This window comes from Benincasa hispida, chromosome 4 (genome assembly GCF_027475165.1).
Source record: "Benincasa hispida cultivar pf3 chromosome 4, pf3_genome.v1.1, whole genome shotgun sequence".
Lineage (NCBI taxonomy): Eukaryota > Viridiplantae > Streptophyta > Magnoliopsida > Cucurbitales > Cucurbitaceae > Benincasa > Benincasa hispida.
Genome location: NC_143481.1, coordinates 3,750,223 through 3,764,140, shown reverse-complemented (window position 1 = coordinate 3,764,140; position 13,918 = coordinate 3,750,223). Strand labels below are relative to the sequence as shown.

General features: G+C 27.8%; 1 protein-coding gene across 1 annotated transcript; it reads right to left on the bottom strand.

The window, feature by feature from the left end:
* Positions 1-7,739: 7,739 nt before the first annotated feature.
* Positions 7,740-9,951, bottom strand: LOC120076499 (WEB family protein At1g75720-like). Its single transcript, XM_039030345.2, has 2 exons — positions 9,778-9,951; positions 7,740-8,439 (listed from the first exon to the last, which is right to left on the bottom strand). Exons 1-2 carry the CDS (start codon positions 9,871-9,873, stop codon positions 8,026-8,028), a joined length of 510 nt encoding a protein of 169 aa, XP_038886273.2. The 5' UTR covers positions 9,874-9,951; the 3' UTR covers positions 7,740-8,025.
* Between the last annotated feature and the right edge of the window lie 3,967 nt (positions 9,952-13,918).

Here is a 13,918-nt window from a genome sequence, read left to right as displayed (position 1 = left end):
TGCGCTCCTTACCGAAAAGATTTTATATGAAGGTCACAGCTATTGACGAGACCCATGATATTGCCAACACAAAAGTTGATGAATTGTTTGGATCTTTCAAACATTTGTACTGTCCTTTGAAGGTCAACCTAAGAAGAAATCCAAGGGAATTGCACTATAATCCTCAGTGAGTAATGAAAGTTCTAAGAGCAAGAACAAAGAAATGATTGAAAATCTAGTTGAATCAATTTTCCTTATAGCAAAGTAGTTTGGCAAAGCTCTTAGACGATGGAACAAACATTTAGTATCCCATTGAAACTATGTGTCCTCTTATGTCAAGGACATTAGTAACATTAACAATAAGCTGGATCCAAAGCTCTCAAAAGTTCCTACAAAGAGGATAGAAAATGACAAAAAAGCCAACAGTAGTCAACGTGTCAAAGGAAAAAAATCGTAGATGTCGAGAATGTGAGTGGATCAGACACTTTCAAACTGAATGTCCAAACTTTCTAAGAAGACAAAATAAAGAATATTATGCTATCCTATCATATGATGAAACTGAGTCAAGTAGTGACTCTGATGAGGAAGTTCGAGCTCTTATACGAAATCTTTTTCTTGAACATTCTAATGTGATTGATCATTCTAATGAAGTATTTCTGTGGCAGGAAAAAAAAACAGAAGAAAATATAGCTACCTATGAAATCTTTTCTTTTGAAAAAGTCTATCAACTATGGATGGAGGAGTCTAAAGTAATGAAAATTCAAAAAAAGAGAATAGAAAAATTAATTGAAGATAATCACCATTTGTTAAGCACCATTTTTTAGCTAAAGGCATCAAAAGTTGAACTCGAATCGATGTCAAAGTCTGTTCACATGATGAACTCAAGCATCGATGATTTTAACATGATTCTATCCTCTGGCAAGCAGCTTTTTGATAAGTGTGGCATTGGATTTAAGGCAGGGTAAGCGATTCTATAAAGGTGAATCATCTTTGTTCTAGTCCAGAACTCTTCGATGTCAGTCCCTTTATCAAAGACAAAGGATGTTTAACATCCCCTTGAAGTTGCAATGAGAAACAAAAATGGATTTGTTATTACTGTGGAAAGGCAGGACACATTCGTCCTTACTGTTTAAAGGGATTGAATCTCACGACGGAAGCGTTGTGAACGCCTTGCATCCCGCAATTTGTTTTTTACATAAACAATTAAGTATACTAAAACAGAATATAAACATGTAATATAGTATGCTTTAAGAAAAAAGATTAGAATCGTACTTACCTCTATAGATTCACAAGCTTCACAAACAATCTTCTTTAAATTCCAACGAATGACTCCTCCAACGATCTTGATCACGAACAATTTCTTGAACAATCTCAAATACTACTATGAAAGTAAGCTCGTTATTCTCTAAGATTCCAATAGATGGATATGTGATATCCAACTATTGGGAGAGGGAGAGGAGAAAAGGGTTATGGAGAATAGAGAGGATTCTCTTTGTGGCTTAGGGAAACTTTTGCACAATAACACTTGTGTGTTATGTATTAATAGTCTCTGTGTCTCCCAAAGGGGTCATAAGGGGGATGTCTTTACATAGAGAATGACCAAAATTTTTTTCTAATTCTTTTCCTATTTCACTTCTCCATAATTAATTAATTAAATAATATTTATTTAATTAATTAGCTCAGTTAATTAAATAACACTTATTTATTTAATTAGCACGATTAAATTACACCTATTTAATTTAATTTGCACAATTAAATTACACAATTAAATAACTGTCAATTGTATTTGGTTGCTTTGTAAAAATTTTACCAAATTTGATTATTAGTTTGCCTGTATTTGTCCATTTAGGGCATTTGACAATTTCCTTGTATTTAGTTTCCTCGTAAAAATGTTACCAACTTTATTCTTATATATATGAAAGTTGTTATTTGTGTTTGTATTGATTTTACATTTTAAAATAGGGTATAATTGATAGTGGAAATCATGTGTGTGATGACAAGGTACAAAGAAATAACAAACCATCAAGCCATGTATTATATTGACAATATAAATGTGTCATAAATATAAAATTATAGGATAATAAAAATGTATCATTATAGAATATTTGTTGACATAAAATATTTGACATTGTTCAAATAATCTTGACAATATAGTTTGGTTGTGATATTCTTGATAAGAAAAAAAATGCCACTGTATATTATTTTTTTTACATTTTATAATTGTCGTTAATATCATAATGATACAAAAAATACCCAATTTTGGATCGATTGATGATAATGATAACATGTCATAGTATACTTGTCAATGACAATTTATGGTTGTCATAATTGTTCATTGTTGACAATCATTTATTGTCATTAGATGACCAATTATGAATTTTTAAAAATTTGTCATCGATGCTCATATCTTTATAGGCGATACAATAACTAAAAATAATTATCGTCAAATTTTAAATTGGACAATTTTTAAATATCATGGAATCACAGTTTTGTAGTAGTGTGTTAGTTGTTAACATGTTACTTCACATTCATCTTGCTCAATATATATAGAGCTTAGTCATAAAAAAATACAAGCTCTCTCACATTTTTATTGAACAATTAATATATTTTTAATAGCTAGGACTAAGTTAAACACTTTTTAAAAGTTTATGAACTAAAACGAACATTTTTTTTAAATTTAAAGACTAAAATAGAACCAGATCTAAAATCCAAAGATTAAAATAGGATTTAAACTTAATTTTTGTATATTATGTAGTTGAAGTAAGCTAAAAAGCACGAAACACCAAAATATTGCTGAAATAAGAGGCAAAAAGGAGCAGGAGACACAATCACTTCGCAGTGTCCAAAACTCCCTAAATTAATAATTGATAACAACGTCTTTTAACTTCAACTACTCAAAAGCCCAGCCTACCTGAACGATTTTTTTATTATTATTCCTTTTTAAGGTTTATTATCATTCTCGACTGCTCGCTGTCTTCCTTTTTTTTTTTTTTTTTTTTCCTTTTTTTCTGTTTTCCTTTGTTTTTTTTCCCCTCTTATAAGAGACTAAGAGACGTTTGATTTAATGTTTTATAGATGTCTAGAAATAAAGTAGGTTTGAATAAGATGTCTAAAAATCAAAGATAACTTAAAATGAGAATAAAATGTTATGGAATGTGTTATAATTTTTTATGCAACTATAAAATATAAAATTCATTTTAATAATTCATTTTTGTTTGTTAATTTATTTTTATTATATAAAGTTGTTAAATCAATTTTAAGCCACTAGAATTTAATTAAATTTATCCACTCACCTTACAGTTTAATATATTTATTATCAATTAAATTTTTTATGTTTGTAGTTTTGTTAATTGAAGAGTTAATTAGCTAATTGTTAATGTCAATTATAACCTTTATATATATATAAAAGAAATTGATATAAACTAATTGATTTTAAATCATCAAATAATATTTTTAATTTTTTTAATAATAATTATAGTTATAGATTAAAACTAGAATTATAGGTGTACAAGATTGTTTAATTGAAAAAAAGTAACTTATTTTATTATTAGTTAATTAATTAATATTTTTAAAAAATTAATTAATAATTTATTAAATAATTTATGATGTTAATATATATTACTAATAAAAAGAGATTTAAGCAAATATAATTATGGTTATTCATAGTTTTTCATATTAATTCATAATAATAGAATAAATTATTATATTAGCGTTATTATTAATAAAATTAATTATATATGTCAATTATAAATTTAATTTGAACATAGGTATAAAAACTAAATAAATTAATCAATATCAAGAAAGAAGAAAAAAAACAAAATGAAAAGATAAAAAATAAGGGAGAAAGAAAAACCATCGAAAATAGAGAAAATACACTTATTTAGATGGTTAAGAAAAACCTCCTTAAATGAGAATATGAAATATCTTAATAAGATATTGTTGAAAACTTATAGCATATAATATAAAATATTATTTTCCATTTTCATAAACTAAACGAGCCATAAAGAGAGTACAATATCAGGGTTGTTTTGTATACTATTTTCTTTATAAAATAAAATGTAATATAAAATGGTAGTGGTAGAAATTTCCATAATACCTTAAACATGGTCTCTGTTGTTTTTCTCTAAACACCTTATTTGTAACCTTCAAAAGATTTTTTATTTTTTTAAATAAAAACGTTATCCAATGCCTCTTGTCTTATTATTTAAAAGAAAAATTGTAATAAATATTAGTTATAAATGAAATATTTAACTTCATATCCTAAAAAAAAAATTTATAAAATGTATTTGGAATACATTTTCAAGTGTTTAATTAAAAAAAATTATTTTAGAAGAAATTTGAGAGTTTAGCAACCACTCAAAATAGCTTTTCAAATTTATTTTAATCAATTTTTATTAAAAGTGTTTAAATAATTTTATTTTATTTTTATTATTATTATTTTTAATTCCAATCCAATCTAAACAAGCAGATAGAATTTGAAGAGTTTTATTTTAACATTTGAACATTAAAATTATTTTAAAACGTTTTCCCATTATAATGATGAATAAAAATTGACGTGACAATGTGTTAAAATTGATAATCATACTTACATTATTTACAATTCAATTTCAATTATGTAGGTGTCATTTGTTAACTAGTTGGTTTTTTATTTTTATTTTTGAAAAGTAATTCTATTTCATCCATATTTTCTATAATGATTTGCATATTTTTTTAAGTATTAAATTCTTAATCAAATTCTAAAAATAAAAACAAATTTTTTAAAGCTACTTTTTTTTAGTCCTCAATTGGCTTGCTTTTTTAAACAATCGGTGAAAAGTATATAACAAAGGAATAAATTTGGAGTTAGAAGTAGTGTCCATAAATTTAATTTTAAAAAACAAAAACAAAAAACAAAATGGTTATCAAACGAGGCCGTAGAAATTAGTATTGTTGTTGTAGCTTCATTTCAACTCAAGAGATGTCGTCAGCATCACTTACAATTTATTTTTTGTCATGTACAACATGTATAGACAATGATTCAAATCTTTGATCTTTTGGATGACAAGAAATACATGAAAAATAGACTACGTAATATTATGAAATAATAATATGTTTTATCAAATCATATAATATCTTAGCTGACACTTATAAAATAAATTTTCACACATGAGTAATTACAATAATTTTTATGAATTATAATATAATCTATGATATAAAATTTATATTCCAACTTTACCCATCATAATCCAAAAAATATTTACACTTTAGAAAGTTGTAAAAGTACTTTTAAGTGTAAATATTTTTAAATATATTTTATATTTAAAAATATCCTTATTTAAATTCCGTTGTTAAAATAAAAAAAAATCTAAAAAGTTGTTAGACATAATTCAAACTTGTCTCAAAATTTAGAAGTATATATTTCTTTTTATATAATTTAAGCTTTAAAAAATCCTTAGCTTCAAAAAGAAGAAAACGCTTTAAAAAAATAAAAATAAAAATCTTTGAGTTATCCTAATATAAACAAATTAGAAATTGATTGGAGAAAAATCATTGCCTCACATGGATACTTCGGCGACGTCTTCCCAATTCTTCTATAAACTCTTCGGGCTCTTCCCAAACACCAGAATAAGCTATCCACGGAAAACAAGAACCAACTTATCCTCATTTCGTACACCATATCCTCATAACCAAACAAATCTCTAGAGGGCAGTCACAGTTCTCACATGAAGAAGAATCCAGCCGTTTCGACGAGGCCAAAATCAAACGGAGCAAACAGCTTCGTCATTCACGTGAAGGATGATCAAGAGGATTACAGAGGAGGAAGTCCCGCCGCAAGCATCACTCCGGCGAGGATTCTGAGCCGGATCCGCCGTGTTCTGATGCGATTCATATTCTATTTTCCTTCTCGAGGTTCGTCGTCGGCCTCGGCGTTTATGCCGTCGAAGCAGAGAAATCTGGAGAAATTCGAGCCGCCGAAGACTTCCTGCAGTTCGAATTACTCGTCTTACTCGCATTACAACGAAGCCATTGCTGATTGTATTGAGTTCTTCAACAAGTCGTCGCAGGACCAAATCGACGTCGACGAAGGCAGAATCTCTGATGCAAATGCGATGGTATGAAATATGATGATGATATAGTGATACACATACATGTACGTACACACACGAAGCGCTAATTCGATGTTGAATAGTTTCGATTCTCTGATTTTTAGGTCTCAACGAACAAGTTTAATCGGTGAATTCGATCTTAAGTCCGTTCTTCTTTTTTTACAAATTGCAGTCGCTGTTTCTGCGGTTTAAGATTGCAACAGAGTATGGATTGTTGCTATTTTCAGTTTCTATTTTCTTCTTCACGTTTGTCGGTTTGTCGCAACGTTTCGATTTCGATTTGATTGGAAGTTTTATGGAAGAAAGAACTTGCCTCTACAACGATGAGTTTTTAAGCAAGAAGAATTTGAATGGAAGTTTTAATCTCTATTTGGGTACGAACTGTTTTTACAAAACGCTTGTAACATACCCGCTCATTTTTGTTTCGAGAAGTAAAAATATGGTTAACTTACGCATTCACGACTTTTAAATAATAAGTTATTTTAAAAAAATTAAAATATTTAACAATTACGTAGAGTACCTTTAGAAGTGTATGTTAAACAGATTTTATCAAAAGAGTTTAAATAAATATAAGTTAGAAAAAATAATTTTTTTCTCAAGTCAATCATCTTCAAGCTTCGAGTAAAATATTTTTAAACATTTTTTTTAAAAAATATGGTAGGAGTTTGGATTCAAACAAATATGTTAATTGAGTTATGTTCGCTTTGACTTCTAAAAAAATGTATCCATTGGTTTAATGTTTAAAACTTTGTTTATGAATGTCAAAAGTAGTTAATAGGTCATTGAACATTTGATTTTGTGTCTCCTAATAATTTTTTGAAATATTTGAAAATTTTAATTTTAAATTAAATTTTATGCATAATACTGTCATGAACTTTCAATATAGTCTAGGGGTTAGTGGATTTTAAAAAATCTCTAATAAATCGATGGTCTATTTGACATAAAACTAAAATCTTAGGAACCTATTGTATGCTCAATCAAGCTTGAAGATATGTTATATATTTTCGAAGTTCATGGGTTATATACACACAAACTTGAAACTGCCAAATCTATTTCACTTGTTGAAACTTAGAGACCAAATAAACATAAACTTAAAAGTTTATATACTAAACTTGTAATTTGACCTAAAAATATTATACCATACATTGCGAGTGTTGATCTAAACCTATGATCTTTTACGATAAGTAAACTATATTAATAACTATTTAGTTATGTTCATTTGACAACGAGTCAACTTTTTAAGATCAAAGTTATGTTATTAAATCATAATTTTTTTAATATTTTTTTAGTTCAACAATTTTAGAATGGAGAATCGAACTATTGACCTGTATAATAATAATTGAATGTCTTTATTCACTTAATTATATTGAAATTCACATTTTTTTCCCAATAGTTAATAGTAGACTGCCACAATTTCTTGATAATTGATTGAAAACTACTTTCAATTTTGATGTGGTATGTTGTGATTGGAAACTCTAGTGTTACATTTTTTTTTTTTAGGCAAGTGTTGCAAAATATTGTTGTTAAGGACATGTGGAGACAATTGAACTAGTTTTAATCTTGAATCAAGAAAGAGTCCACCAAGTACCAACTTCAATTAGTTGTCTATTTGCCAGTCATTTTTCAATCTAATAATTTATTTTGGACAGGCAATCAATTATTTAATAAACAAATTTAACTCAAAGGACATAATCATTACCCATACAAGTAAGATTAACCAAACAAATTATACCAGTCAAAATACAATGATTAACATTATATTTTAACCATTTTCATGGCTCCCAAAAAATTCCATTTTCACTCAAATAAGAAAACAAAAACATAATTTTTGTTGAGCCAGATTAAAGATATATTGTGGTTGATCAAGACGTCAAAGGATCGAATCTCTTCACTTCCATTAAACTAAAAAAGAAGATTTCTTTTATAATATTTAATTTTATTAAATATACTATATATTTTTTCACTTCTTCTTAGAAAAAAAGCCTCCTATAAAAAGTGTAGCTTTCTTCTTCTTCTTGCTTGCCTTCTTCTTCATGGATGGAATATCCTTAATTTCTCCACTGTTCATTTTTGCATGCTTTTTTTCAAAGACTTCACTTTCTTCTTCTTCTACTTCGAATCTTTGTGATTGTGTTTTGAAGTCAAATTTCAAAGAATCACCAACAAATTCAATGTCATAATCTGATTTTTCCTTAAGCATTTGGAGCTTTCTCTTTGTTTCTTCTAGCTCTTCTTGCAAAGAAGAAAAAGAACGTGCCATTGCTACACTCCTTTCTTTAGCTTTCTCCAAGTTTTGCTTTGCAATCTCCAATTCATCTCTTACACTTTTGATCTTTTGAAGATTATTTTCGTGTTCAATTTCTTCGTTCTCCATCTATTCATATTCAATTTAACATTCATAAATCAATATTATATTATTTCTAAAAATTAAAGTGAACATAGTTCAATTGTGATGTACTCTTACTTTAAGAAAAAATGTATCAATAAAAAGCTATTAGAACAAATATACCAAAAAAAAAAAAAAAAAGGAAAAAGTTATGAAACACCACCATTATTTCAATTATTTAAATAAGTTACAAGTATTTTTGATAAATTTTTTCTATAAATTATTGATGTTTCTTAAAAGATTAAATTATTATAATTTTGGTCTTGAACTTTTTATGTTTGTATCAAGAAAATTAACCTATAAATTTTTATCTTAAATTTTTAATAGGTCCTTGATATATTTTTAAAAAATAAAAGTTAACTAATTTTAATAGATTTAGAATTGAATTCTATGTGTAACAAAATTCTAAACTTTCATTTTTATATTTAGTAGATTTGTGAATTTGTAAAAAGGTTAAATAGATCAAATAAAATTTAAGGACTTATTTGAATATAATATTAAAAGTTTAAGAACTTATTAAAGACGTTTTAAATATTAAAAATTTATTGGATACAAAAATTAAAATTTAGGGATTTATAAATCACTTTCCAAAGTTCCTAAACTAAATACTAAAATATGTTGGCCAGTATGAGCATTAATCAATAGTTGAGACACATTTTTTCACATAAAGTTGATTTGAACATTTTGTCATAACTAATCATTAACCTATTGACATTATTAATTTTGTTCATGAAAATATTTATTGTTTGGAGTAAGACTAAAAATTATGATAAAGGAGGTTTCTCAGAGGGTAATTTTTAAATAGTAAAATTGTGAAAAATATTTTTAAATATAATAAAATGTCATTATTTATTATCGATAAACAATAACGTTTTCCTATATTTATAAATAAGTTGGCTTATTTTCCTATATTTAAAATCAATCCTTTCTAAAATGTGACATTTGCGAGTGTCACTCATATCTTACTAAACATGTAATTGTAATAAAAATACATCACATCAAAAACTCGGTGAGAATATCTTAAGTAAAATCAACGTTTATATAAAAATTGTTCGAAAGAATATGTTAAATTACGAATCAACTCAAAAGCTAAAGTTAATGGATTATGATAAATTCATTTATATCAAATAATACTTTAATCCATAGAATCCCAGCTCCAACATCATAATAAATTATCTATTGATCTAAAAGCTTAAATTGATAAGTTATGAAAAAATTAACCAGACAAATATTATAATAGAAAACGATTGAACAAACGCTTATATGAAATGACTTATAAATATTTTTAAATATTTAGAAAGTCATTACAAACCGACCCTTTAATACCTCTCGGAGAACGTTGGCGTAGAGCTCCGGAGCCAAAATCCTTTGGCCGTACAACTCAACGGCTTCTTTCACCGATCGAAACTGCCTTTTTTCCATCTCCGTTCACTCCAAAGAAGCTTTAATTCAACTGAAGTTTTTAGATATATGGTGTTAAAACTGTCAAAGAAACAGAAACTAATAATATTTCCTTTTATAACCTTAAAAAATTCAAGAATAATAAACCAAAAAAAAAAAAAAAGAGGGAATAAGCTTCGTTTCTTCGCTTCCACTTCACTACTGGAAAATCTAATATCTTGAAAAATGAATCCAATTTTCTTTTTAGATGATTCGACCCATTTTTAACTAATGGCCCACTGTCGTTCTTTCTCAGCTACAGAATCCGCACATGGGAGTTGCGACATGTCGGCCGGCTGCGAAGCAAAGGCTTACAATGTGGGAATTGCTTCTTAACGAACAAGGGAAATTAAAGGAAGGAAAAGAAAAAAAGAAAAAAAGAAAAAGAGAGAACTACTAGTTGGTTGTGAATATGATCATGATTCATCAATACATATCGTTTTACGCAATATTTTTATAACTTTCTCTTTAAGGTAGCCATATATAGAATTGGGGATTTTTCTTTAATTAAGAATGAGTCTGGAATAACTTTGGAAAGAAATGTCCTTAAGTAAAATTATCTTTTCTATTATATTAAAAAAAAAATTAATTTGTGTAACTTTGAAGGAGAGTTAGGGTCTGTTTGGATTCACTTGAAAAAAAATGTTTTTTTTTTTAAACTTATTTTTATTTAAACATTTTTTTATAAAAAAGGATTAAAATACATTTGAAAAACTATTTTTTAGTGGTTGTCAAATATTTCATTTTTTGTAAATGATTTTTTTTTTTAATTAAATACTTGAAAATGTATTCCAAACACACATTTAGAAATTTGGTTAGAGTGAGAGAAACTTTTCCTTTAAACTCTATATGCAATATCTACTCATCCAAATTTTGAAAAATTAGAAGAGATGAACAAAGTAAAGAAGAAAATCACAAAATTTGGAATTTTTTTAAGTACAAGATGGAGCATTAAAACTCTTATCTCGAGAGAGAAATTATCTTTTAATTACCGTCGAGTTAAGCTCAATTTAACAATATAATTTTTTAATATTATCTAAAATGAGTTAAGAGAGGGCCATTGTTCTATTCTTTCTTTTTTTTGGTGCAAATTTGGTTAAATTGCAAATTTGGTCCTTATAGTTTGGAGAAAGTTAAAGTTAAGTCCCTATGATTTTAAAAGCTAGAATTTAGTCCTTACTGTTTGATAAAATATCGGGAATAATAGGTATGCTTAGGGACTATTTATGATAATTTTATCAAACCACATAGATTAAATTCTAATTATAAACCATGGAGACTAACAGTACTACAGAAATTGGATTACGTGACGTTTTTCCAATGTCAAGTATGTAAGCGTCGAGTATTCGACTGCCAAGTATAATGTGATAACTTGATTCCGAAAAAACGTCAAAACAAATGTTTCTTGATATAATTTCCGTGTCAAGAAAGATAATACAATTGACATTGGTGGTATGTCAAGTTTATTGATTCTTGACATTGATTAAGTATCTTATATGATAACTCTTGACATTTTTTATTTGTCAAGTGTATTGTTATCTTGACACTCGATAACTGACAAGTTATTTAATTCTTGATGTAATTTCAATGTAATATATGTCTTTTTTTTCTTTATTGAATGTCACAATTGATATTCTCATTTTTTGCCTTGTATTCCAACAATACAATTACATCAACTAAATAAACATTATACATTTAAGATCTATCAACTCAATTTATTCACTAAAAAATTCATATGTTCAATTATGACCTTTCATGTGAACACTCCTCACAAATTACAACAATATTTCTCTTTCACATGTATATGCACAAAATAAAATCTCAACTATTGTTTTTGTATACAAAACTCAACTTTCAACAAACATAAAAGTGAAAAATTGTTTAATAAGTAACCTCTCAACAAAGTACATTATCTAATCTATACATTGAGAAGTTTAAAGGTCGAGAACTAAGGGTCATGCAAGCCATATTTAAGCAAATCAACCTGTAAAATATAATAAATGGCGATAATATCAAATTTCAAAATATAGAAATAAGTGTTAAGATACAACAATGACAAAAAGTCACACACAAGGAAAAATGTACATGAATGGCTTACTTTATGCAATGAAAAAAATATCATACTCGAAACTGAAAAGATATTTGCAACTTAAAGTTAGAGACTTACTGAGATTTCATTGATTCTCTTTTGACCATATCTAGCCTCAGGAGGAACAATTACCTTTTGTTGCAAAATGAAAGAAGATGGGAGAGATTTGAGAAAATATAATAAAGATGAGGAAGATTATCAACAAATCAAGCATATGCTAAAATTTAAAATAGAAGAATGCAAATACTTTTCTCCTAACTTTCACAACTTTCAAGTAAAAGCGACTTGACACAGTTGTAATCCTTGTATAAAGGCAATCAAAGTGCATCTTTAATAGAAAACTAATACAGGAATTAATAAGTAGAAGAGAATATTGGAAGCCCAATCTTATCTCCAAGCAATAAAAAATTTCTATGCATGCAACACTCATTCTCACAACTAAGTAGTAGCACAACAAGTCTAAGTTAGAATACGAAATATGTTAATCTTGCTAAAATTTAATCAAATACATAGAAATTTTACCAAATCATAATAACAAATGAGTTTCCAATTGTTAAGAATATAATTCAAACACTTAAAATCAAATCAACTAAACTATGAAATCTAATGTCGTACTCTAAAAGCATTTTTCAAAACTAAGTGGCTAACAATCTTTCATAGTAAAAATTGTTAGAAATAGAATTTTTAAAATCAAATTTTATAAAAATTTCGGCAAAGTTTTCCCTGAAAATTTGATAAACCACACCTGAAAAAGGAAATACACTCCCAAAATATTTGTTTGAAATCAACAACCAAATGTGTCTTACCATACACTCTTCAACAAAATCCAGATAACCAAATTAGAAACACATCACTGAAAACGTGCAAGTTTTCATTTATAAATAATTTGAATCTAAGGCTAGCCATTCTAGTTACAATTTTTTTTTTTTTTTTTTTAAAATATGATAGTAAAATTACAAATAAAAAACAAGATTCTCCCGCAAAAGTCTAGAATTAGAACCTATAATCAAAAATCCAAATTTAAGTTCAACCCCTACGACCTAATTTCATTCACCAAAATAACCAATTAACTCTAAATAGATTATCCAAAGTATGGCTTGATTCAAATGCCACTTCAAAATTACAACTAAGTAATTCAACCTACGAAAAGTTCAATAATAATGGTTACAAACCAAAATTCCATAAACTATGTAACAATTTCAAAAGTGTTTCAAGGCCTCAATACCTATCAAAACGTCCAAACATCGTTAATTTTGTTGGACAGTGGCTCCAACCCCTTGGAATCTTTGAGTTAAACATCAAAAATTGAAAGTAGCTCAATTATTAGACCAATACTTCAATGGGTAACTGTTCACACGAGGTTTTCGAAGAAACGTATTTCGTGGAGTTGAACTTGAGTTGGTATTGGTGTTAATGTTGATTTGATTCGATGTGGTTCAATCTCTAGTACTTGATCCTCTGATTCTCTCTAGTTTGAGAACGTTTCTCTCTCGGTTGAGAACGTTCTTGAACTAGAAGTCATTGTGTCTCAAGGGTTGTCTTGAGAACGTTCTTGAACTAGAAGTCATTGTGTCTCAAGGGTTGTCTTGGGACTCTTCTGCTTGTTAATGAATTCTCTATGGGCTCTCTAAACGTAAAATTGCTGCCCTTGGAATGAGGGGAGCTCTTATATTTATAGAGCTCTCTGCTGGGCCCTTATGGGCTTGGGCCCAATTAATTGGACTTGGGCCTGACCTTTGGACCTGATTAATTGGACTTGGGCTTGACCTTTGGGCCCTATTAATTGTACTTGGGCTTGACCTTTGGGCCCTATTAATTGAACTTGGGTCGGACCTTTTGGGCCCATTTTGGCATTTTAGGCTCAAATTAAGCCCGTATTTAGGCGGACCAACGCCCAAATTATAACGTCAAATTAGACGAAATTAATTTTACTCAATC

Coding starts and splice junctions, on each gene's coding strand:
- LOC120076499 (XM_039030345.2), bottom strand. CDS start 9,873: ATGGAAAAAAGGCAGTTTCGATCGGTGAAAGAAGCCGTTGAGTTGTAC. Junction 8,440..9,777: donor ACGCCAACGTTCTCCGAGAG/GTATTAAAGGGT, acceptor GAATATGAATAG/ATGGAGAACGAAGAAATTGA.